This window comes from Meleagris gallopavo, chromosome 7 (genome assembly GCF_905368555.1).
Source record: "Meleagris gallopavo chromosome 7, MGAL_WU_HG_1.1, whole genome shotgun sequence".
NCBI lineage: Eukaryota > Metazoa > Chordata > Aves > Galliformes > Phasianidae > Meleagris > Meleagris gallopavo.
Window position 1 is genome coordinate 28,846,475 of NC_139410.1, and position 27,814 is coordinate 28,874,288.

Here is a 27,814-nt window from a genome sequence, read left to right on the forward strand (position 1 = left end):
TGATTTCAAAATATCAGTACAAAACTAAATTACAGATACCATGCAAAGACTATATTGATCACGGCTTAATAAAGAGCAATTTTTTACAGCTGACAATCTCATTTTAACTGCTTTCAGAAGATTACAAAAACATTTTCTTGATCAAATGATTCTATTTTATTTAAGTTTCTTTAACTAACAAGATCTAACTAATTAATTTTTCAAGATTATAAGTATCACCTTTTTTTTTTTTTTTTTTTTTTAAAGTATCACTGTGCCATTTGCCACATCAAGTCAACAAACCACCATTTAAACCAGCAGCAATGGATACGTGCACACTGTCGACAAAAGAGCTGCCTAGCCCTGAAGTCAGGCACCCATTCATAACCATATCAAAGTGCTCACTGATAATTATTTATCTCCTTCACCTCTTGGGAATAAGGACTAGGAGTTAAGCTGTCAATTTGCACTAGTACAGCAAATCAGGCTACAGAGTTGCAACAGGAGTGATGGCATCATGATGAAGGCTACCAGCAGGCTCTTTGCTCTACTTTCTGCAAATCCAAGCTCCAAATTTGTTTAGCCCAACTAGGTAAAAAGACTTTGTATAGCCATAGAAAACAATCCCCTATCTTACATTTCTGCCAAATCAATGCAGCCAACTTCTAAAAATAATGCTCAAAGTGAATTGTCTTTGTATGGTAATTCCTAATATATTTATATGTTATGTCACATACTACTGAAATTGTAATGGATTGCCATTCGAAACTAGTTTTGTTCACAAGACACAAATAGATTTCACTTGCTTTGAACATCCAGCACTACATTAGGGACCAAAAGAAGAGGAAGTCTTTCAACATCATGGTGAAACTCCCTCCTTCCCCTCAAAGTTCCTCTTTTTATGTATTTCATTAGAATATGCTTTCAAGCTTTTCTTTCAGAACAGAAAAACTAGGTTGAAATTTTGTTTAAGGAGGCAGCTGTGGCTGCTGATTTGTTGCAGTATGGCAAAACACTGAAGCTGAATTTTTGAGACATTTTCCCCAAGTTTGGTCTTTAAAATTGTGTGAAAGACAGAGTAAGTAGCTAGACAAGAACTCAGACTACTACTTTTCCTACAACAGAAGTTTAAACTGTCAAATAATGACAGGCACATAGCAAATCGCAACACTGGGATAAGACTTGCTGATCAAAACAGAAGAATTATTTTTTGACCAGAAACTTGCTGATACATGTGCCTAAAATCCCGACTTAAAAAAGTGAAACTAAACATGAACCCAAACATTTCCAGGTGAGACTTTCACATACTTAATCACTTTGTTTTGGGTGATGACCCAGACCAAAAATTTCTCTTGTTAATCTAAATTCACTCAGACTAGGGAGCAAGTAAAACTAAAAGGTTTTTTCTTAGCACTTTTTCTTAATACCACCTTCAATCAAGACAGCGGTGAGGCCTTGGCACAGTTTTGGCTGCCCCATTACTGGAGATGGTTGAGTCCAGATTGGATGGGCCCTGGGCAGTCTGATCTGGTGTCTGATTTAGTGGTTGGCAACTCTGTCTACAGCAGGAGGATTGGAAACAGGTATCTTGGAGGTTTGTTCCAACCTAAGCCATTCTATGATTATGTACACCTTTTTTTTTTATTATTATTACTACATCATAAGTGTTAAAATGTTCATAGTAACTACTGAATCTTCCAACATTACTAAAAGGAGGAGTTGCTAACTGCGTATCAACCTCAGGAATACATCAGGGGCTTTGTGCCCAAAATGCTTTCACAGCTTTTTGGCATGATGATAAGAAAGCAAATTGAAAAAGGCATAAAGTGGAACCAGGCTATGCTATCTTAGAAATTATTATTATACTTTTTTTTATTTTTAACCTTTTCACCAACTACTCCCCAAGCATTTCTAAACAATTTCCAATTATTTTTATCTAGGATCTTTTGCTAATAATGCTCTAAAAGGGTGTAAACATCAAAATCGATGATCTTCAAAATTATGTGACTGTTTTCTTAGACATATGGCAGAGCTAAACACATCAACCTCAAAAGCAAATGACAAAACAAAAGCATTTCTTTAATTATTTGAATAACTACTTTCTAATTTCTGTAGAGCTATTTTGAACTAGTGAGAAATTAATTATTGATAATGATCACATTTATTTCAACTGACTGTGAAGGATGAGAAGCTCTTCTTGCTCTGGTATTCTACTTACTGCACCAATCCTCCCCTTTCTTTCACATCTGTCAGACTCTGAACTATTCTTTCAAAAACCACTTATAAACTAATTTCTATTTGCTGCTTGCAATGTTTCACAATCGCATGTTTTTATTTAAATGACAGAAGACAACTTTGTTTTTCACTTTAGGTTCGCTACTGAAGCACAGGCATAACCACATTCCTACAAGATAACCTATAAACAGCAGGACAAATTTTTTACTCATCAGTTAGACAACAGCAGAAGTGTGTCCAGAGCTGTGTGGAGGTACTCTTGAGCAAGAGCAGTAACGGAGCAGGGCTTTAAGCTCTGCAAGGGGGAGCAGCTCCTCTACCAACAGCTGCCAAAAAACTGGCAGTATCTTACCCTCCTAGGTAACATACATACATATATATAAATGCTTACAAATATATTTTAAAATGCATATAAATATAGGTATAATGTAATGTCACTGATGTCCCCAATACAAATAGGACCCTTTTTTGGGTCATGACACACTGAAAGTATTTTTTACCAACTTAAAAAGAAAACAAAAACAAAAAACACTGCAAAGCAGCAACAGTGTCTGTCATAGAATTACCATTGCAAATAAAAGACCTGGCTTGCCATCTTCTCGACCACTGTTAAATATCTTGAGAGCCCTGACAGATGCATTCTTTTTCTAATAGAGCTACAGGCTGTGTTACTCTTAGTCATGGTGTAATGTTTGTTCTCTTCTATTCAAACAGATGCTTTCTTGCCATCTACGATTTCACTTACTATACCCCTGGGACTTACAGACTTCAACTGGGATTGCCAGACCATTATTATACCCACTGTTACAGAAGATAAGCACCTCTTTCTGTCCTTTTCCCTCGACTTAATCTCATTTAGTTGAAGCAGCTTTCTACTGAAGAACAAGATGTACTTAAAATGACATTTCTGTGTGCTGATGCAACAGAAATGTAACTTCTGTTTTTCTCTCACGGGGGAAAAAAACTTATTATGGTAAGAAAACAGTTATTCAGAAGAACTGGACATACTGAAACAAAGCAGAACAGTTATTTTTTATACCCAGTTAAAAGATCCATGATGGCAATCCAAACATCCTGGTCCATAATGAAGTTCCTTTATGGCCAAGAGCCATGGGGCATGTGCTGCACTGAGCACAGAAACCCTTCAAGGTCTTCATTTTGTTGCAAGAAAGAAATGCCTTATTAATTTTCTGTGATGAAGTGACCACTTAGCTCATCTCCTCCTACAGCTTGAGACTTGGATAATTCCAATCATCAATCTAAGAAGTTCTACAATAACACAAGGAACTTCCTTACTGTAAGAGTGATGGAGCACTACAACAGGCTGCCCAGACAGGTTGTGTAGTCTCCTCTGCAGATATTCAAGACTATCCTGGATGCTTTCCTATGCAATCTACTGTAGGGAAACAGCTTTAGCAGGGAGTTGGGCCAGATGATTTCCAGAGGTCTCTTCCATGCACTACAATTCTGTGAAACTGCCAAATTAAGTGCTGGTGCAGGAGCAACTCAAATGACTCATGATAAAGTATACTGTAGGCACAGTAAGAATGATAGATATATCACCATCTTGCTTGTGATGGTGCTCTGCACATGTTTATATATATTGGAGGAAGATAGGTGTTGATTTACATTTCATATATATGAACTTGAGAGCCAGCGTACACCAAAATCACTTGGGAAAAGAATCTGAATTCCAGGAATGCTTTGCACGCATTGGAAAAGTAGCAAGGTAGAAGGTTACTGTCTGCCATTCTTGTTCATGGAAATAGCTGAGCAAGAAACTCTATGGACATGAACTGGAACACTCTCATACTGAGAAACTAGCAAAAGACAAGGTAAGAAACTGTTATCGTCCAAAATTATAGTAAATTTGATCATCGTGATTATTCTGTTAATGTCTTTCTTATAGATCATACAGATATCCCCAGAGCCAAAGAGAACCACTATGTTTTGGATAATATAAAACAGGAAAGTGGCTTACTAAGCTTTTACAAGTGTGAATTTTAGATGGTTAGAGTATTCACTAGTGACTTTGCCCACTGTGATCATGCCAACTTCTTGCAGTATCCTTTTTCACCTCACAATTTTTCTATTTAGATAATTCATGTTGCAGGAGGACAATTTCAAGGAAGGTTTAGCAGAATTGTATTGCAAAGTAGCTTTGTGGTATCTCTTTTCCTGATGTTGCATCTGTAGTCTATTTGGAATGTGAGCTCCCATGAAAAGCAATTGCAAGCTTTAATGTTTGATACATTTTGCAGTACAACTGCTTTGAACATTGCCAGTAGTGTGGAATGACTCTGACCCTCACAGCATTTATTTATTTTGCAGGACAGGTATAACATTTTCTGAACAGTTCAGCTCCAGCTTACTCCAGCTCTTACCCCACAGTTTCATGTGCACCATGATCCACTAAATTACACAGACAAAAGGCACAGCAGGTAAAATCAGCTATTTAAGAGAAGTGAAGAAGTTTAGCATTAGGCAAAAATCTACGTGTCAAAATTATCAGACACACTGCAAACAAGGCAAGAAGCAAATAATAATTAATAACAAAATGATTATAATTACAAGCAATAATAACTATATTCATTCATAAAGGTACCAATTTTCTAAAGATTATGATTGATCGAGGCAGGAATTTTCACTGGGGGAGCCTTTCAGTCCTTTTGATTATGTTGCAATTAAAGAACAAAGGAAGCAGCTGTTGATCACTACAAAACATAGGGACATCAAAACATACAACCCAACGTCATATGCAGTCTTTTTTTTTCCTTTTGTCAGTTGCAATATGTTAACTATATTTTGGTAGTAACTAAGATGCCACGCATGGCATGAAGAACACTGAAGCACAACTTCTCTGCTATCGAGATTAATGCCACTGCATCGCAGTAACGTGTTAGCACTACCATTTCTGAGCAACTGCAAACAATCCACAAGGCTATTATATTTAATTACGATTTAGAACACTTATAAATCTACTGTAAACAACAGCAGGCACGCACTCATAATGTAGCTAAAAGATTAGTTATCATTAACACAGAATATGCCAGGGCTGAACTCATAGGATATTAGAAATTCCACAATAACTCTCATGTTTACATCCTTGCTTTCCAATAAAATTGAGGAAGTGCTGCCCTTTCTTTTTTTGACACATGTTAATTAAGATGCCTTTCCGATGATATCAGAATATGACATTCACTAAAATCCATCCAATTTTGTGGTATGAGACTTCAGTGTTTGTTGCTGTTGTTGTTTGGTTGGTTTTGACAGCAAGTATAAATTGACTAAGTGAATACATTACATGATCCACGGCTATAGGTTTACCTGCAGTGCTTTGGGTAGATTTCAGAATTTGTGAAACTACAATCCACAATAAATCCTGCTACCTCATCTTCCCCAATTCTGATTTAGCAAAAGAGTACAATCAGATTTTGATCCCTCTTCTCCTTGACTATATTTGACTATATTTAGTCAAATTATATTTTCCTGGATGGCTGTTTCTAAAGAATTTTAGACTTCTGTTTCTGCATTACCAGAAGCTATGCACTTTTCACACAAGAAGTACAGCAGTCCTATTTTATGAGCCATTGGAACTGCAGTTAATATTAGCTAACAGAATTAAGTGTGGATATTCAGATACACCTTGTTACACATACACATGTTGAACAAGAGGATAGTCTAGATGAGAGGGAAGCACTTCTGCTCTCTTTGCTCCCTGCAGGCTGCTATGAAGACAAATTCCAATGATTGCTCCTACCAAACATTAGCATCTATGTCTATTCATACTCCTCTTTGAGTGAACTGTGTGTAAATATATAAAAACAAATATATATAAACAAATTCCATATTTGTTTATGGAAATAAATATGGAAAAATAATTGGCTTTCTAGCATGATGATATGACAGATTTCCAATATATATGCTTACGAAACAGTTACAGATATGCAAGTTCATTTACATGTGTGCATGTTTTAGATACCGATTTGAACATTAGTTGCGTTCCAGAGTTGTGACAGCAGAATAAGAATCAGGAGGAGAGGAGACATCTTTTATTGTGAGAATCAGGAAAACGGAAGGATAAACATCTTTTATCTCCACTCTCAAATTATTCATTATAGAGATGTTGGGCCTTTTACTGTTTCACATGAAAAACAGTAGTAGAGGAATAATACCACTATAAAACATGATTTTGTTATTATTCCTTCACATCATTCAGATGGAGCCAAGTAGCTATCCTCACAAAGAGCTAGCAATATCTAACCTTTACCACTTGAAATTTTAAAGTTACCTTTGATACCAGGACACATTCATTGCATTTCACTAAGCAATTAAGTGACAAAGCAACTACTGTGCTCAGCAACGCTTTGCTTCCACTTCTAATTGTCCATGCTCTCTACAGCTCTCAAAAGCTTTATAGAAAATATCCAAACTTTGATGAAAAGATATTTTTATCTGTTTGCCCAAATGGCATTCTCCACTTCCTTTTATTTTCCTGAGATGCAGAGAAATTATTTCATACTGAGTGTCACTTTTGAAACCAGAGAGCATGCATTTAGCACTTAACTTCTCCAACTCTATTTTCAAATGAAGGGGCACTTAATAATAGAAGATGGAAATTAGATCTGTAGAATACTTTCAGAGAAACTAATCATTCAGTTTTTTATTTGAGTTTAATAATTTAGATGGAAAGGCAAAGAACAGCTACATTTTACAATGCTGGTTTGAGAAATTTAAGAGCAAATTCAATGTTTAGTAGTAGATTATTGAAGAATAGTTTCGCTAAACTATCAGGTAATTGATTCTTATGCGAAAGAGAAATATTATATTTCTTCTGTTAAACAGTGATCCTAAAAAACAAAATCAGTTTTGGTAGAAAAATAAAAGAAGCAAAAAACTTTTTCAAGTATGCTAGTAAGTCTTCCATATAATTTCATAACAGCATCTGACCATTCAGCATACTTCATCTAAGAAGTTTCCCAGATGAAATCTAAAATTATGGATAGAAACATTTGGAAAATAGATTTACAGAATCTTAAGAGTATCCCAAATTTGAAAATACCCACATGTATCATCCAGCCCAACTCCTGGCTTCAAAAAGGATCACCTGGAATCCAACTCATAGTTCTGAGAGCAGTGTCCAAATGCTCTTTAAACTCTGTCAGGTTGAGACTGTGACCACTGCCCTGTGGAGCCTGTTCCAGTGCCCGACCAACTTCCCAGTGGGTTTTTAAAATAACAATAATCATACTTAAGTTTAATGTCACATTAAAACGTTCTTGTTTATTTCTAGTTTTCAAAATAAATTGAAGACGCATATTCCTCTCAGTTTTACTGCCATTTGCCTCATTAGCATCATGAGCAAAAGGAAAGATGAAATAAAGCCTTGATATTTCCATATGTCATTTTAAGTTACTCGTATTAAAATACTTCAAGTCCAAACATCAAAAGACTTTGAAAGTAAAAACAGATTAAATATATTTATTTAAGACTTACTTAAGTAGCATTAATTAAGCTTCTACTTGGCTCATGAACACTGAGATATTTTCTTCCTCATTTGCAAACACTGGATTTTTGTCAGGAGGGTGTGCCAAGTACCCACAGCATTTATTATGCACAAACAACACAAATGTATCCCAGAAGGTAACCCATTTTTACAGTAGTATTGTTTTGAACTTTGATAGAACAAATTTTAAATGAAGCTTTTAGCAACTTCTGGTTCTTAAAGAATCTGTTCAGCAAGGCATGTGTCCAGCACAGTCCCACTAACTCCGTATTTACCAAAATTAGCTTTGTGGTTAATCTGGATACTCAGCAAACAATATAACATTAGAAAACTTTTTTTTTTCTTTTTTTTTTTTCCTGCAGTATTATCTAAAACAGTATTCTAATGCAATAAATAAATAAGGAAGTAAGGAATTGTCACAAGTCCAAAAGGTGCTTTCGTTTTAGTGGGGCCATAACTGTTGGTAAGAAGAGAAGGCAAAACTGACCTCCAAGCAGTAATGCTTTGACAACGCTGAATGACAATAAAGCAGAGGGTTCTTAAACTAGTGTGTTTATTTTTGATAATAAAATCAAGTTTGTCTCTCTTTTGTTAATAAGTTTCCTTTTGTTTGGATTTACATAGTTTTAATACAAAGTGAGGTCCTTTTCCTTTAGTTTCTCTTTTTTCTCTCATTTTCTTTCAGTAAATACTTCAGCTTCTGTGCATCTTTAGTTATGATTATCCTTTCCAATATTGGAACAAGAGGGATATTTTGTTCTCTAATACTTTATACATTTTCCAAAATTTGATGAGAGCAACTTGAATCCACAGTTCAGCTGCAGCCAACAAATCATTCACTGTGTGTAAAGGATAATAGTAATTCTACACAATTAGGCTTAAATTGTGTTAAAGCGTAATAAAAGCCCATCTTCAGTCCTACCATTTAATAATACTTTCTTGTTGATGGCATCAAATTTTGATGAAGAAAGCTATCAAGCTTCTACAAAGTTATTTATTTTTTAGTATTCTAGAGAGCTAAACCATTTGCTTTATTTCTGCTATTTATAAAATATGGATTTATTTACAAATAAGCATTCATACGTAACTGAATCGACCATTATTTATGCTTATCCAACAGTTCCTTTCACAACCACATAAAATATCATAAGAATAATTAGCTCAGTTCAATAAATAACATATAATACCTACTGTAAATACAAAGGCAAAGTGGTTTACATGGATAAAAGTGAATAGAAAGAACGTCATACAAAATATACATGTGCCACCTAGAGTGAAATTAAGGTGTCAACTATGTAAAACTTTTTCTTAAAAGATCAGACAAACTGAAGACCTTCTAACCACACATCATTGATTGCTACTTTAAGTAATCTTTCTGGTGACAGACAATAAAAACTATCCATATTGCATCAAGTGCTGTGGAGGAACTCTGTATCTCTCATAGAAAACTGCATATGTTGAAAATAGATTTTACATTCAGACTTCTACTATGATACGTCTCACTGAATAAACAGAGACAGCTTTCTCCTTCTGCTGTCCAGTGCTCCCATCCCTGCCTCTATGCCAGGTCCAGCATGGAATCATTTGCTATAAAGTACTGGAGAAGACCAAAGAGGAGAAAACATTGAATAAGAATAAGGTATTTTGAAAACAGCAACATTCTCCTCCTTGGTAAGGCCTTCCTGCCACATGTAGGATATCTTTCTCAGACACATGTGGTGAGTTCTCTAATCAAGTAAACAAGAGGTAGATAAATATTGATGAAATCAGTTAGGTATTTACTTGTGCTGCTTTATCTTCCCTGGAATTATTTGGCTGAACTTCATGTTCAGCAAATATGACAAACACTTAACAACTACATAAAAAAAAAATTCCCAAGATATCAAGATACACGGAAATAGTATTTAGATCTAGCACAGTTTTAACACATTCAAAAGACTGTATTTTAAAGAGCATGACCTTGGAAACAGTCCTCAAAAATAACAGCTATGTGACATTAAAATGCATTAACTCATTAGATAAAAGTTTGTTCTCCCAAAAGGCAAACACTTTAATTTTACACTAAAATGTCATGACTCAAACAGCAGATGTTTCTCTGATCTTTTCTTTTAATCTTTACAGAATCCACTACTTTAGTTAAAGAGCAAGAAACAGTTGGATTCAACTGCACGTGTTATCCCAAACTATTTCATCAAGGACCAGTCATAGCACCAAGTTAGTGAAAACTGGAACGGTTCTACTCTTTTTCATTTCAGAGGTCTACCTCTACATGAATGCTGAAATTCAAGGGTAATTTGGCAATGTACATCTGTCATTTAGAAACCTCCTTTTGCCATATAAATAGCTTCAAGAGAACACTCTCATGAAAGATTCTCATCAAAGTGACCCTAAGTATGCTGCCATTGCAGGTTTACATCTATATGGCAATACCTGGTATCATTCAGAGTACACAGATTTTGTGTTTTAATCAAAGATACAAACTCCTGATTCTGCAGACCATATGGCACCATAAAGCCTGCAGAATCAGGAAAAGATATTTTTAAACCATGACATTAACTTTACTAGGGACATTAAAAAGAAAAGTAATATTATCTTCAAAGTATAAATTACCATTTTTCAATTTTGCATGATTTAGACGGGACCTAAAAAAGATTGTTTAATTTTCTTTTTTTTTTTTTCCAGTTCTGAGACTTAATAGGATACAATCTCCGCTTGCATGTAAAATTATTCATACCTATTTCCAGTATGACAATGTAGGTGAAACAGATACAGAGTTTATTCTGATTTATTATTTTTTTTGGAAGCTTTTGTTAGTTAAGTCTGTCCCTGTCCTTAAGACAAACCTCAGGAAAACAAAAAATTCACATCCCAGTAATCACCGCATGTACTTTTAGTTGCACTTTAGATTAGAGAATAGCACAGGAAAAGTCTTACAAACAGCAATTGATTTAAAATGGTTTTTAATTCTGCTCTGTTTTGCAAATGCATCACCTTTTTGTTACAACCTGCACAGCCCACTGCATTCCATAAACCACCTCATAAATAATTTACATATTTGTTACCATCAATTCTGTCACCATACTCTCATTATTGGTAAATTAATGTGGTCAATTATTAAAGCATATCAAGTATACCATTTTTTTTTCCTTCCTGACTCCACTTACTTGATACAGTGCATTCCTACCAGAACCATTTTTTATGTTCCCACCACCCTGATGAATAAGCAAGACACTGAACTTACAACCTATCTACATAAACAAGTCACACATTCAAAGAGGCTCTCAGATCATGCCTGTTATAGATTATTAGATTGTCACATATCAAAGATATGTGAATTCCCTATTCAGAGAGTAGAAGCTTAGAGGCTTTTATAAGTCTTTCTCGTCTTCATCTACCATCAGTTTAAAATCAACATTGTTTCAAGAATCACTATTTTTTACTTCTCATATTGAAGTTGGTCACAAAGAGTGATTTATGATCATAGAATATGATAAAACTTTTGATAGAAAACATTATTTAAAACAGCATTTTTTTTTTACTACTATGAATTCAATGCAGCACAAATTACCTTGGCAGTAATATTCTTAATGAAAATAATTGATTGGATTTATCACATCAACTTTTGAATGTTAAGCTTCTTGCTACTATACACAGTTTTTATTGATCTTAATGAACTTAAAAACTTTACTTTCAATTTTGCTGTTCTCATAGTCATGGCCATAAACATGCCTATCATAAGAATTACTTGGGTGTATATTTAGATGAAAGTTTGACTCTTTCAATAAATACAAAATTAAAGACTTTGCTTATTAGGAAAAAAAAAGCTCAAACAATTACAAGAAGAAAACAACTAAAAAACAAAGAAACAAAGTAAGACATACTACTTTTTATGAAAATTAAAACATCCCCTAAGACCTGGAACAGAAAGATACTAACATCCAGCATACAGTTAATGCAACTTCCAGGTAAAAGCCATGTAATAAAACTGACCTTAAGGTTTTTAGGTTTTGTTTTTACTTCTGTCTAGAGTAAATAAATTATTAAACTGCTTTTCATAGTATTTTGAATGACTCTGCTTACCAGTTGCTGCCCTTGGACACCCCATGCTGCATACTGTAATACTGAATCCTCTACTTCTGGAGGGTTTAACTCCCAAACTTCCCTTGAAAAGAAAGTAAAGATTTTTACTTGAATACTCTGGCATTGCTTTATTTATAGATTTAGTGACAATGACATCAAATTGAAAGAACAGTGTTTCCTACCGTGTGTGTATGTTGTAAATCACGTATGAAGCTGTATAAGAATAATGAAAAACCTGTGACAGAAAAGAAAACATAGGGATTACAAATACAAATATTGAACCGAAGACTGACTACTATAAAGATCCCAGGAAGCCAGTATTCTCTGGATGGGAGAAAAACAGAGTTAATACATATTCTTATGCTGCTGTCTTCATTTTCCTGTACTAAAATGAAAAAGATTGTCATTTAAGTGAAAAATATAACAGCTGAAGTACTTGGAGCCAGAAGATCCGTGCAGAGAAACAGTACAATACATCATATAACGTGCCCAACCACCAAGCCAAAGGGCAAAAATCTACTAAATCAAAGCAAATTATTGTATGTTTTCTCTCCTGTCAAACATTACTTTGTTATACAGATGTAGTCAGTAACAGACATCTTCTGGGCTTCTACTTATATACATAGTAGACTGCCTGCTTACATAATATAATGTTTAAGTTAAGCAGATCAAGGAGACATAGACAGTTAAATCATCATCATGGTTTCTGCACAGGGCACATACTGCAAGATGTTACCCAAAGGGGCACTTGCACACAGCTGTTGAAGGGGACAGTCTCACAGTTAGAGTGATGAGGAATTGCTCTTTTGTCTCTCCAGGAAAAGGAGAAGTGTATCACGAAATGCCAGGAGGGTTGAGAAGAGTTTGTTTCTTCGAAGGTACTGCACAAAATTTTTTCAACAACAAAAAAGCTAAACTAGCAAGTCATTTTTTTAATAGAAATATGCTATAACAGCAAGAGGGAGACTTCATATTTCATTTGAAACTCTCCTCTTATCTTCTAATAAAATTTCTATCTAAATGTTAATGTAGAGATATTAATGTCTTTGGCATTAATAGTATTGATGCTTTGAAAGAAGTCCACAACACAAGAAAATCATTATAATGAAGTCACTTTCAAAAGTGACTGTTGATGTTTTCCTTGAATTACTCATATTTGCTATAAGTAAGAAGTTCCAGAAAGTTTCCAAATTCATCCTGTTTGCAATAGCCATAAACCAAAACACAATCATAATCTAAATTGAGAAAAAAAAAGAAAAAAAAAAAAAAGAGAGAGAGAGAGAGTGTAGGAAATCTTATTTTTTTAAGCCTGGCATACAAGATAAGCACTGCACTGCTGGGAGGCTCTTGCAGGCTAACCTCCAGCTAGCAGCATCACTCTTAGAACCTCCACTATTTTGTTAAAGCCATCTTGCATAGAGCTGTATGAACTGCTGAGACTGTGTCTTCTGATCCCTAACACATAGCATCTGGCACCACAACTGGCACCATGCAGGAGCCTAGCTGTAGGCAGCAAGCCTGGCACTAAACAAAGAGATTTATCAGCAATCCTCAAAGTATCAGGATCAGACGTTCCCCAATACCACCAGCCACATTCTCTTTGGAAGAGGCACAAACAGGCTTTAGAGATTCTGCCTCACAGCTCCTTCTTTGTGTGTGTGATGTCTACTAATAAAATTTTAAAATCTCGTAATTTCTGATGGAATTTGCAAAGAAACAGACTGACAGCTCAAAAAGTGAAACTCAGGATGCACTGTTTTCTATCACTGCATATTTACAGTGGAGATCTCTTTTTCAGCATTCAACTGTGAAGTGCTGTCATTCCTATGCTGACATGTTCTCAAATATTTCCTCTACTCCATGCTTTCTAACTAGGACAGTATCAAAAGACTAAGCCTAAAGATTTAATCACAGACAGTTAATTACTTCAGTTGATAGAACAACAGAAAAAAGACCTTCCATACTTAACTTAGGTGAAACTGAGGAGAAGGAAGAAAGGTCACAGTGACAGATTTATCTTCTAGATATAGGGAAAGGAATCAACTAATGAATAAAGACACCGGGAAGGTTTCTAGGAAGTAGAACAAAGGAGTAGAGCAAGGCCTTAAAATACTGAATGCATTACAATTATTTCTGCACTGACATATCAGTGAAAGAACACGAAGGAAGGAAGAGAACCTGGTAAGACTTAATGATGTAACATTAAGGTGGAACAATACCTGAAATACCATACATACCTACTATTAAGGCTGAGGGGAGATCCGATAGCAGCCTTCCAATACTAAAAGGAGTTTTTAAGCAAGAGGGAAATCAAATTTTCTACATGGGTGGATAGTGACAGGACAAGGGTAATGGTTTTAAACTAAAGGAGGCAAAACTTACATTCAGTTTCAGGGGGAAATTTTTCACTGAGAGGGTGATGAGGCCCCGGCACAGGCTGCCCAGCGAAGTTGTGGATGACCCAAACCTGGAAGCATTCACAGCCAGGTTGGATGAGGCCCTGGGCATCCTGATCTAGTACCTGATTTAGTGATTTCAACTCTGCTCACAGCAGGGAAGTTGAAACCAGATGATCTTTGAGATCCCTTCCAACCCAAGCCATTTTATGATTTCTTCTGAATTCAGTCTTTCATCAGATGAAGGTAGGACTTCATGTGGTGCTACTCAACGTTGAAAAATGTATCCGCATTTGTGTAGGAAAAAACAACAAAATTATAGAACTATATTATAAAGTATCTAAAAGAAAAAGGTGAAAAAAGTGCCTTCAAGACAAATGGTTCCAAGTCAAAATATATTGACATAACAACCTATTATTCAGCTAACAGCCAACAGTAAGAACATATCAAAGAAAAAGAACAAAAATCCACACTTATCAATCAAGATGTGAACTTTCAGATGACATATTGTTCTAAGTTTTATATGCCCTTTATTTTCTATCTTTCAAGGAATGCCTCTGCCCTTCTAAGGTGCCTAAAAATGAAATAGTGTCATGAAGCTCAATGTATACAGCCCAGTAAGATGCAGAACAATGTTCAATACACTCTTAGCAAGATACACTCCTGTAATATACGCCAGGAAACATGCAGTTTGCTGTCCTTGGATAACGTGGAAAACATCTCTTAGCAGAATAGTGCTTGTGCTAAAAAGCTCCTAGGGAAACCTCACCAGCAGTATTTCCACAGGATGGTGAGGGCCCTCCACTCCATGGAAACAGAGGAGAGCTGATGACTTCAGAATCTTGCAGCACTACCATCACAAAATGCCAAACACCTCAATGCATCCTATACCCATTTCCTATGCTATAAAAAACATCTGAAATAACACAATTGCTTTATTTAGAGCAATAATGATGCCTCTTTCCTAGCATGGCTTTTTGCAACGTAGTGAACAGATTGTCTTCTATTTTTGTTTTTTTACCCATAGAGATATCCATAATAAGAACCAGCCTGTGGTTTTCAGCTCTTTGTAATCTACTTTGTAAATTCTCCTTTCAGATTCTAATTAGACTTTTCATGGGGCATAATGGCACTCAGTCCAAGCAAGAACAATAAAAAATAACTTCATACATAGATACATTTCATAATGTATGAAATATAAATTTTAGCATCTGCGGTATTCTTGCAGTTATTTCAAAGTTTACCACTCAGATGGGATATGTCTCTAACACACAATATTCCTGCAGTAGATATGTATTTATTTGTACTGAATCTAGCAAATAGCAAGAAGACTACTGGGAAGCCATGCCCATCTCATTATTTTTTTATTTTTTTTTTTAAGAATATCATAAAATAATGGGAAAAGTAGAATATGCATAATCTACAAGTGATGGCCTCAAAACACACTGACACGTGACGAGACCATTTCTCAGGTAACGTTCCAAACCATAAAGATATTTCATCAGTGAAATACCACATTTTTTATGGGTTCATTTACACTTCTGATCGTCTCTGAGAAAATCTAGGATTATGAGAGAGTATTGTCCTGAATGAAAACTTACTATATTGTTTTCCTAAGAATTAAAAGAATTAATCAGTTATAAACACAATAATCAGCCTTAGTTGCAGAAAAATTTAACTGCTCCAATATCTTGCATGACTCCCAAATAAAATTATTCATAGAAAGAAGAAGAAACTGCTTTTCTTTCTTTGCAGGCAGAGAAGGCAGTTATTAGGGAGTTCAAAGCTGACAGATTCCAGTGTGAGAAATTTTGTGTACTGAAAGCTTTTCTGTTTTTCTGGTTACATCAACTGGTCTTATAAAAGATATCACCTCTTCTCACAGATCCTGTCTCACCTCTTCAAGCCATCTATAACAACACTGTTACTGAGAAACAAATGTTCCTGAGACCAGGTGAAAAACAATAATGACAACAGCAACAAAACCTAACTAAAACTAACAATAGTATTTCTTAATTAATAACCTTTTAAGAACATATCATAAGACACCTGTGAATCAAGAAATCACACGTGAGGACTCGCCAAACCAGTGAAACAAACAGGAATACATCTTGGAATACTTTCACTTCTTCATTCACCCTTAGCCTTTTTCAGTTTTTAAGATGATATATAATACAACAGAGGAATGGGTAGGCATGATTTAGAAATGCCTTGGTGGGTGCCAGACAAAGGAGCAGATGGCTGCTGTATACAGCCTGAGGAATAGCAACATGAGTAGGATTTTGCCTTCATCTTCTTTCCTACAGTTGAATTAAGCACTTGAATAATTACAGAAAACTCTACTTGTATTCAAAACCAAGCAAAAAGACTTCAACACGGTAAAGCAATTACAAGGCTACAATAAAGATTCACCAATCTTTATGCAAGGAAATATTCCCACACAATCATACATGGAACCTCATTCACAGTTTGAAAACCAAACCTACAATAAAAGCACTAAGCTCTCATAAAAAATCTATTTTATAAATGAAATGCAGACATATATTTCTTCCTGTTTTCCCCCCGTGAAAAAAGAAGGAGCCTGTAGAATAGGCAGAACTACAAATAATAATCAAGGGCAAGAAGCAAAGAAGGAATATGAGAGAAACACAGTGAAATATACATGCATAGGATTGAGACAGACATATTTTGGAGGGATTACTGACATTAATGCACAGTAGCATTAAGCTTGTGCCATCTCAAAAGGAAGACACACAGCATACAGATTGAGACCATGTTGATGATGGTGGTTAATTTTGTACCACAGATGAAAACAACACATCTACCTGCATGTGATTTAACTTCAGTTAAGGGAATTGCTATGAAGTGCAGTGCTGCAGGAGCTGCTCATGCTGCAAGGCTGTGGTACAGCTTCTCAAGCATGACACAGCCTTGATTGTGCCACAGCATTTCAGACTGCCAGTAGCATACACACAGATGCAACAACGTACAAATTACAACTAAAATGAGGCTAGACGTCTGTACAACTTACTCTGTTGCATAATATTAGAAGTGACCTTGTTACTTAATTTTCAGCTAGAATTATATGAACCAGCCTTACCTAGTTACAGTAACACAAGTTACTATATATTGGGATCCACTCTCTATACAGAATCATTCTGTTCTTGGCAGATGAAGCGTTTGGTTGATATTTGCACAGTTTTAGATTCAGCATGAACTGAAACACAAGTTTAATTAGATGAGTTGATGACTGATTTCATCTGGATTGTATCTGGGGCAGACAAAGGCACAGAATTTAATTTCTTCATGAACTGTGGATTTGCACCACAATCCAGTAAATCCTTTCAGCATGCCTTAATTATAAACTGCAGCTGATGATACATTGCTTCGTAGTTCGTACACCTAGAAACACTTACTATGATCATCAACCCTGACCTCCTACACGTGAAATGCAGCTAATGATTCTTCAGGATTTGATCAGTATGACAGAAAAAAAGAGATTGCCAACGGGTTCTTCAATGGGTTTCAGAGCAAGCCCTGAGAAATAACCAACAATATTGTCTGTAATATTGAGAAGAAGAATTTCTACACATCTTTGAATCCATCCAACTGCTCCCACTCAGTTTCAGGAAAAAACTGAGCTGCACTAGAAGTCTGGCTAGTACTGATATCTAAATGTCTATTTCTATTTTTTTTTAAAGGTAATTTCTGGTCTCTATAAGTGGAATATCTTGTTTCTGAAAGCTCTGCATCTAATTGTAAAGAGTTAATCTCAGCTAGCTTGATGAATTTGCAGCACTGAAATTAAACAACAAGGTTATAACTACTAAAAGTGCCACATTTATTTGTTTCAATCAACATAAATTATTTGTCATGACTGGTAAGAACCACTGCATATCACTGGTAATAATTTCTGGCTAGCATTAATACTTCGGGGTATGAAATATTACCAGCTGCAAAAATATTTGTTGCCAAAGTGATATAAGAGAGAAATTTCTAGACATGTAATTTGTCTTTTTCAAACAAAAAAGGCACCTCTAAAAAATTTGCTATAGCTTCAACCATTCCATATATAACTTTTCAATAAGATTAATTATCTCAAGAAAAAGACATCTACTGCAGAATGTTAATTAATTCACAATCAAACTCAGTTCACTTAGCCAACAGTAAAATGATACAAACTGCAGTTGAGAATAACTGCAGAAACAACTTCTGCTTTATCAAGAGTTGAGATAGACCACCGCATATTTGGATATGCAACTCAATCCCTTTTCAATATATAATTTCAGATGAGTGAATTATTCAAAAAAGAATGTTTTGCATTACAACTTCTGAAAGCCTCATATATCTCTGCCATTTGAAATTCTATTAGTTACACTATCATGTAAAATGTTTCCTGAGTCTTGTATGAGATGCCTTACAGCAAAAATTTATATGAATCTTTCCTGCTTTATTCATCTACAGCATTAAAAACCAGGTGTAACTTCACTGAAGTCATTGTAACATGACAGCAAAACTGGTAAGTCTCAAGCATAACGTGTCTTTTATGTTTACACACATCTACACACATATTATTCTTATGCATCATCATCTTCAACTTCTGTATGATTAAAAATTTCACCTTACAAATATTTCATTATACATTTTCATTAAAATAACATCTTGTTTTGAAGACACACATTCCTGCATGTGTTGATATTTACAGAAATGTGCGCTAGCTGATTCAAATGAAACATGCTCAAAGAAATAAGAAAGAAAAAAAAAGTCTAAAGTCATATGACATATAAGATATAATGTCCAGTTTCTGATCACAAAACTGAGCTGAAGATGCCAACAAATAATGAGGATGCAAACGGAGATCAAGGCATACGGTGGGATAACTTTGAAGAAAAGATTGCAGTCCCTATCTAATTTTTTCTTCTCCAACTGACTCACTCTGGCAGCAGTAAGGCAGCAGGTACTCTGTTTGCTCACAAATAACAGAGAGATGAAGAGACCCTATGAACTCAAGAAGTACTAAATATTTCAATGCCTTATTTCTCTAGGGCTTTTTTATTGCTTGGAAAGTGACTCGTAGAGATTTTTTTAAAAACGTTTTTTTCATGCTTTTCCTTTATGAAACATTATTATCACATCTTTTGTTCTATTTTAAAATAGAAGCTTTTTCACTTGTTCCTGATGTTACATATTTCTGAGATAACTATTCTCTTCTCTGATGATACAGTCACAGGACATAACAGACCACTTATTAAGCTACATCAGCTATTTACTCTTATTTAGTAATTGCAAAACTGCTTGTTTCTGTTTTTGTTTGTTGTCCCATAAGACAAGATCATCACTAACAATGCATACAGTAATGGCTACTGATAATGCTGTTTCCACCAGAATCTCCGAAGCTTAATTTCTTCATTAGCACTACACATCTCCCTTCCACTGCCTTCAGGTAGCATAGCTTGGATCCTGTCATGATAACCTAGCTGATAAAATACAGGACAGTTTGTTTCCTGTTCCATATGTGCTTCTCTTAAGACATTTAAGAGGTTATTGGCAACAACCTAATGACTTGTCAAAACAGAAAAAGGCAATTTCAATGAATTTAGGAGAACAGATATCTGCATTTTATTCATCTGTGCTAGCTGGTACAGGATATACAAAAAAAAAAAAAAAAAACAGGTCACAGACATTTCAGCACAATCGATTGCACAGATGGTGTTGCTTGTGCTAAAGTAGATCTCCCGACAATTAATTCTGTTGTGCCGATAGACCTTTTCTCCTTTGTCTTTCAGTATTTCATAATTTTGTTGATATTTATAGAATTCTCCATCTGTCAACACAATAGCTTCCCTATTTCCATAGAGACATCAGTTTCAAGTACTTCATTAAAGTCCTGATCTGATAATGCTCATCAAAGATTTATAGCGCAGTGCATCATGCTCACAAACTGACCAACTCCATGGTAGTTTCTTATCACTCCCCACAACAGCAAACAATGCCAGTTTCCAACAGTTGTAGGACACCTTTTCCTGTTAGATGTAATCTCAGGTAGCTATCTTGAGTTCAAAGCTGTTTTCCATGATTAGCCTTCTCTCTCGTTTTCTGTTTATGTTCAAATGGTGTCAGTGATACCTGGCACTGAAGATATATCTATGTAAATACTATTGAGCTATTTCTTTTAGAAGACACTTTTACACAGAAGGCACTGCAACATGTAGTGCATGAAACTGCATTAATAAACAGTATGGAATTAATTATCTAAAATATCGATTCTTAATACAAAAAATCATGAAAAAATCAGAATGACAATCAGTAAACTAAGTCTCACCTCAAGACAGAATTGAACTGCTCCTAAAGTATTCCAGAGATATTGGTTTAACCATGTCTTGTCTCTACAAGCCTTCTAAAAAAGTAATTTCAGTTTTTATCTTTATAATTAGAAAGTTTTATATTCAATCTAATCCATATTTGGTAGGCTACAGACTAATCCTTTTCCTACTAAAAGAGCACACAAAAAGAGAAGTTTATCATCTTATTATTTGCAGAAACCTTTTACTTATTTGAAGACTTACAGCCCCATCGTTTCCATGTTGAGGCTAAGGAAACACAATTCTTTCAGGCCTTAACCTAAATAATGGTTTCAAGACTTCATATCCAACAAAAAACATACATAATTATACACTGAAATGTGATTTATTTTTCTTAAGGATTATTATTTATGAGTTCAATCTGTTAACTATTGTGATCCCACACTTTATTTTTTGTTATTATTTTTACAATACTGTTGTCTACAATACATTGTCTAGTGAGTACTTATATACTGTTTTACTCCAACTTAAATGTAGCAGCTTGCCTCTGTGGTTACTGAATTATATTGTGCTTATTCAAAACATTTTTCCAATTTGTTCACACAGCTTTGAATTCTAACATTGTCTCTTGGCTTCCAGTAACCCAGTTTGGTACAATCCTCAAGTTTACATCAGTTTATTCCCTGATTATCTAAATCATCAAGCAAAATTTTTAATCTGAACATTTTGCTATTCTCTCCTCTCTTCTCAGCTCACCTCTTCTATTTGCTGCACCATCACACTCCATGCCCTGGCAGCCACCCATTGCTGCCTTTAAGATGTTGCTGGTGAAGGCCGCTCAGTGCTCTCCCAACAGCTGCCACCAGCAGAGCCCTCTTCCTGCCTCCAAGGACTTTCCAAAGCTCTGCACTTGAGATCCATCCCCACTGTGCCCAGGGCTCATGGCCTCCCTGGGGCAAGAACTCAAAGATCGAAGTGATTCTAGGCTGGATTCACAGGGATGTTTTTCTGGGCAAATCTGCTTTCAAGCCAGGCAACTTACAATGGACAGAATCGGAAGAATTCATTTCCATAAATAACAGTATCTCCCTTTGTCAGTCCTTCCAAGAGAAGAGACCAACCTGTTCTTGGAGATGTAAGTTTTGGAATAATGAAGAGCGCAGAACTGTATCTCACAGTTAAATAAACACATACAACCTCAGTATGTCAACGCTTTGTGCAGCTTTTTTATGCATCGACTTCAAAATATAGCAACTAATGAGAGAAAAACATTAGAGGCCTTTTCAGACAGAGAAGTTCTGTCTCATAGAAAATGTAATGGAGTCAGATTTAAATACATATAACCTTGGGGTTATACAGTCTGACTTCTTCCAAATGTGCTGTGCTCTGATAATACCTGACATTTAGAGAAACATCTCCAGCTGTTATCCAATAAAGTTGATAATTTTACAGAATTAAATCCACTCAGAGTGTGAACTTTTACACAAAGAGCTGGAAGAAAAGTGGAGAAAATATGCTAAAGGAAAGGTCTCTGAAAATGCCCTTTCTGTTGTTGTTTCATACTGCTACAAGAACCAATTTGCATTCAACTTCAAGTTGGAAGGGCCTCCAAACTTCAAAAATAAAGCAAGCAGGTACATCCATCTCCTTATTCTTCTGTAGGAAGAACAATTTCATTCCAAATGTATTTAAACATTTTACAAAGGTGTAGAACTTAGATTATTTTAAAGATCCCTTCCAACCCAAACACGTCTGCCAGCCCATGGCTCAGAGCCCAACTAAATGAGATTCCAGATTTGCCCTGGGCAGAGCAAGAAACTCATTTCTCCACTGAGAAAACAGAAACTACATATATGAATACTCTCAAAGAAAGGCCAATGTGGAATGAAGAGGGATCTCTACATACATATATGCACACATTCAAATCACCACATACTCATTCTGCAGTCCTTCTATAAAAGAAAAAAAATGAGAAAATTCAATATTGTATACATACATAATATTCCATCTTCTAAGAGTGGAACATTAGTGGTAGCAGAAAAACTGAAATTGATGCTTCAACTTTGATGACACCATACTCATTAAATCGACCATTATATAAAGCAGCCACTGCAGATCCTTATGATCTCAGGAAATCAAAGTGAAAGATTTGGAATTGCTGAAAGTTATTCATAGTAATGTAGCATACACTCCATTTTGTAGAAGATGAAAGGAATATGCAGAAACACGCAAACACCACTCAGTGTTTTACAGTATTACTGTGGTATCTGTGCCTAGGATGGATGTTTGGCTTTGTTGTGAATTAAAAGTGCCTTAAATCAAACAATAAATTCCAAGAAAAGAGAAATATACTATTTAACTAAGGATCTAGGCTCAGGTATGGTCTAACTCCACTCTGCAATAGGATTGGTGGAAAATAGTAGCATATATACATAAAAACATGGGCAGTGCCAGGTATACACAGACATACATACCAATACACAGAGTGCCTGTGTACAAACCAGATGTACTCCTTTACAAATACAAACAACTGTTACTTTCTCTGCAAGTCCAATGCACACCAGGGGTTGAAGTACAAACTGGCTTGGGTTGGAAGGGACCTTAAAACCCACCCAGTTCCAATCCCTTGTCACGGGCAGGGACACTCATACTAGATCAGGCTACCCAGGGTCCCATCCTACCTGACCTTGAGCACTTCCAGGGATGGGACATCCACAGCTTCCCCAGGCAAAACATCTATTAATTTTGATTATTTATTTGGCATTACAAGAGAATAAACATAATTCCAAATACATAGAACAGGAAATAAATACAGGCCACTTTGAGTGAAAGTGATCACTCCCAAGTGATTTCTTATTAAATTGCAATGCCATTTGCAGAGTTGTGCCTTCTTCAATTCATAAAAGCCATCATCAGTGATTTTAGTTAGGAGTGTGACACTAAATTAAGGATTAGAAGATGAACACTACAAACTGATTATTTGCGATAGCTGGATGTACTACAGAGAAATAAGAAAACATGCTTTTCCACAAGCAATAAATAAAACTGGAAAAGGTATACATGAGGATAATATTATACTTTCCTACTCTTAAAGGCCAAAAGTAACTATGATAATAATACATTATTGTGCCAATGGCAGACATTACTCAGTGATTAACACATCACTATCATCATTTCTGTATGATTTTGAACATCTCTTGAAAAAAAATCCATTGAGTCACTGTCATAATCTAAAGTCAACTCACCCTTTTTCTTTACCCAGAGTTAAAACACAGAATCCTATCTGGTTTAAGGAGTCAATAAAATAAAGCAAATACAGTCCTAGAAATAAATCCTCTGAAGAAAAACCCTTCAGTCTGTCTGCCATTATATACATTACACCCTTACTGAGAAGTTCAGCAGCTTCTCCCCTTTCCCATGCTGTACTGTAAGGCTATTCTTATCACAGGAGTGCTGGCATTCATTTTAGAAGCTTCTATCCAATTTCAAGAGCAAAAACATATGGGTTAGATACAACAGTTAGATGTAGCATAGGTCTCTAAGAAAGTACAAGTTTCCTAAGGTGAAGATTCAAAGTATCACCACCAGGGCAGCTTCCTTTATCAGTACGCCCAGCAGTGCTTGTGCTCTACTAAACCTCATTGTTACCAGAAATAAAATAGAAAAAGGCAGAACATTTGTACCTATTTACAAGAATGAATCAATAAAGCTAAATAATATTACTGAAAATGAAAACAAATTCTCTACTGTGCATCCCATATTTTTTAGTGTTGAAAACTAGATCTCTCTAAATTTTGTAATGAGTCACAACAATCTAAAACCAACAGCTCTCCACCATCCCCTAAATAAAATCTATCAATCAAAAAGACTGTGTTGGGTACAAGACATGAGCTCATTATTCCACATGCATCATGACCAAGAATACTGAAAAACATGCTCTAAGTGTCTTCAATTTTAACTTAAATAAGAAAGCAAGGTATTCTATGTATTAAAAAGTTAGAATTTTGTGCAGAATCTTGTTTCTTCGTGATCTTACTCTGCAGTTATGTGAGATTCACATTATTTTACATAGGATGCGAACTGGGCCCCACTGATTCTGAAATTGCTGGGTGTGTTATTTCTTGGGTAGTTTGAGCAAAGGATAACCTTCATCCTTTTCCCCCTTCTCAGTATGTTTTTACTCAGTTAAATAAAACTGTTGGATTGCTACTTAGGAGACAGTGCTCCATTCACTATACTGAAGATAATATATTGACAGTCAACTGAGAGACTTTGCAGTAAAAGCCTTGTGACCTTTACCTTGACTCCTGTGGTCTGCGCATTTACAACTCATAGAGGTCATGGCCCATACTCAGTCACCAGAAACACAGTGACCCAGTAAGAAAAGCACATCTTAGCATTCTAACTCGTTTCACACACCAACAGCAATCTTTCAACACCCCTTACATGGCTTATGCCTAAAATCAAACATGATGTTCCTGCTTCTCTATTATTAATCAAACAGAAATATTCAATTAAGTTTCCCCTTATAATTAAACTTTCACTTTACTCAGTATACCACTTATGCAGAATCTGCAGATGCAATCACTGCTAGAGACGAGAAATGTCAACTTGAAAGTTAATATCTCCTACAGATCCGAAATTCTGTCTTTGAACATGATGGCTGTATGTTGTAGACTCTTAAAATAATTTAAATTTGGCTGAACTCTATTTCAAATTCAATCAAGTGCATATCTTTTCTCATAGCAGGTGATGATGAAACAGATTGTTTGAAACATTCAAACCAGAAGACATTAAAAATACATAAATCTATAGAAACACTGAAGAGAGTTAGGTAGAAATGCCTAGGTATATACAGTTCATAAAAAATAATGAGAACAGAACTTGTACAAAATTACTATTAAGATTTAAACAGTTTTATCTTTAATTCACTTTGAGTGTCTGGAAGTCAATTCATCCAGGTGCATTCTGTTCACATTCAAGAGAGTGTGCCTATAACCAAGGGATAATTTGTTCCATAGCAGGACATAATTTGTTTTATGCCCTGAGTGCCTCTAATATTTCAACCCAAAGGTCCTTTATCTTGAGACTTACTATGTACTTTGTAAAGTATCATGCATCTTAACAGAACCACATAAATTAATGCAACTTTGTCATTCATTTATTGATGCATATATCGTTAATAACATGAGCAAACTAGTCACATTCTCCAAATAGGTCACAGCCCATAGGCATAATTTCTAGCTCTATAGCTATCAAAGCTAGCACCAACAAAAGCACATTCAGACAATACTGCAGTAGCACCAAAGATGATTAACTTGCACGGCTGGTTTAATGAATTCTAAGATGTACACGTAAGAAAAACTGTAAGCACCAAGAAAACTGCAGGCTCCCCTTTACAAACTCCCATAAGCTAGTAAAAATAAATAAATCAATTCCTTGGCTTAATAGGATACAGTCAAGGTTGTTAGGCCAAATAAATGACTTTTCCTAACAGTGATCTGATCAAGGAGATTTTGTCTGTTTTACATTCCAGACTGCAAAGGCAAAGCAGGTCTGCAGGATTCTGAGGCCACTTAATGCTAAGCCAGAAAGTGGTTCAGTTAACTAAAGAAGCAAGGAGAAAAATAACCCTTTCCTGCCACTAGGATAACATGACATTCTCTAACTTGTCAACGCTGCAATTTTTTACCAGGGATATAATGTTAAAATATACTGCTTAAATAAAACCCAAGTCCATTGCATTACGCTGAATCAATTTTGTGTCACTAAGGAACACCCACCTGCAGGGCAGATGGTTTGCTAAGAAATAAAGAAGGTCAGTGCTAATACCCTGATCAAGTTGGCAGATGATCAAAATACAAGTAAGTTGCTGAAGTTGAAGAAAGAATAGATATGATGGGTACCATATGAATAAACATCAAAATTGATTTAACAACTGGGGAGAGAGTTGAGAATGACTGAGATAAAATGACTTGAAAAGCAATGATATGTGAAAAAGTTAAAAAAGCAAAAATTTGATTTAGTAAATATATTGAATGTACCTCTAACTAGATACTGGCCTCTTATCATGTTTGATAATAGTATTTATGAAACCATTATGCTTAGAAATGATAGTTTTCTAACAGCATAAGAGCTTCCTTAGAAACAGTGGGAGAAAGTGAGAGTTTGGAAAGATGTCCAAGCAGAGACAACAGAAATGATACAAAACTCAGTGCAGATTTTGCAAACAGATAGACAGAAATACAAAGAATATGCTATATTCGATTAAAAAATATAGAAACTGGATAAGAAATGTTAAAACTCTGAGAAATGGTAGAGGAGGAGGAGTGGCAACTCCAAGAAACATGATTAATTTTGGAAAGCAGTCTAAAAAATGGAAGCAATAACAGTGTTCATATCCTTTTGAATTTCAGCAAGAAAAACAAAACAAGTGAAATAACTATAAAACATTGATTGAAAATTGGCAATCCCTTCTAGCAACATTAGCAGCATTATGTCCTTTGAGAAAGCCCTCAAATCACATAAATGTCTTCACTAAAAGATGGGAAGTCTGACTAAAAGGTTTCTTAAAAGGCAAAAGTTCAGTTTGGTAGCATTTATAATTATATTACTACCTTAGAAATAGCAACTTTATTAGGTTACAAAATATATCTTTTTAAAGTAAAGCATCATCGCTATTTACTTATGCCCAACACCGCTGTTCATCCAAATGAATGGATAGTACCTAGACGTCTTGACTAATCTCATTTCTTTTCTTACTCCACTCTGTCAACACTGTTTTTGAGAACCAGTACAGATCCCCGAGGAATCAGACAATTCACATTAACCTAGGCTTTTCTGTTTAAAAACTTATGCTTTAAAATTCTTCTATATTGAGATCATATATGCTGTCTCTGTTAAAAAGTTACCTTAAAAGAACTGGAAGTAGTACCATCTTTTAGTCTCCAATTCTAACAAAAATCCTCTTAATTTTTAACCTGCACTTATTATTTACTGGTTGACAAGGTAGGGATTTTCAAATTAAGATTTCATTTAAGATTCCAGTACCTTGGAAATGAAAGCACCAACTGCACTGTGAACAAAGTTCTGATGCAAAACATTGAACAGAAATTTTCCCTACAACCGCCAACATTCTTCTAGTACAGACAGCTCTTCATTTTCAACTGCTGTAGTAAGTCATTGTTCCATGGCACATTTCTACAATGTTTGGAAAATACATGCTCTCAAATATTGTAATTGTGTATATGGCAACATTTGTGGCTTCTGCTCTCAGCAGGACTTCTGTGCAGAAGAGGACCTTGGATGCTGCTGGT

At 35.4% G+C, this 27,814-nt stretch overlaps 1 protein-coding gene across 1 annotated transcript in view; it reads right to left on the minus strand.

Annotated features, from left to right (window-relative positions):
- Window positions 1-27,814, minus strand: part of DPP10 (dipeptidyl peptidase like 10) — a 188,674-nt gene that overhangs the window by 45,144 nt on the left and 115,716 nt on the right. The window contains exons 6-7 of the mRNA XM_085228156.1: window positions 11,983-12,035; window positions 11,801-11,882 (exon numbers count right to left, since the gene is read on the minus strand). Coding sequence (XP_085084282.1) covers window positions 11,801-11,882; window positions 11,983-12,035 — 135 coding nt within the window. The remainder of the gene's footprint in view (window positions 1-11,800; window positions 11,883-11,982; window positions 12,036-27,814) is intronic.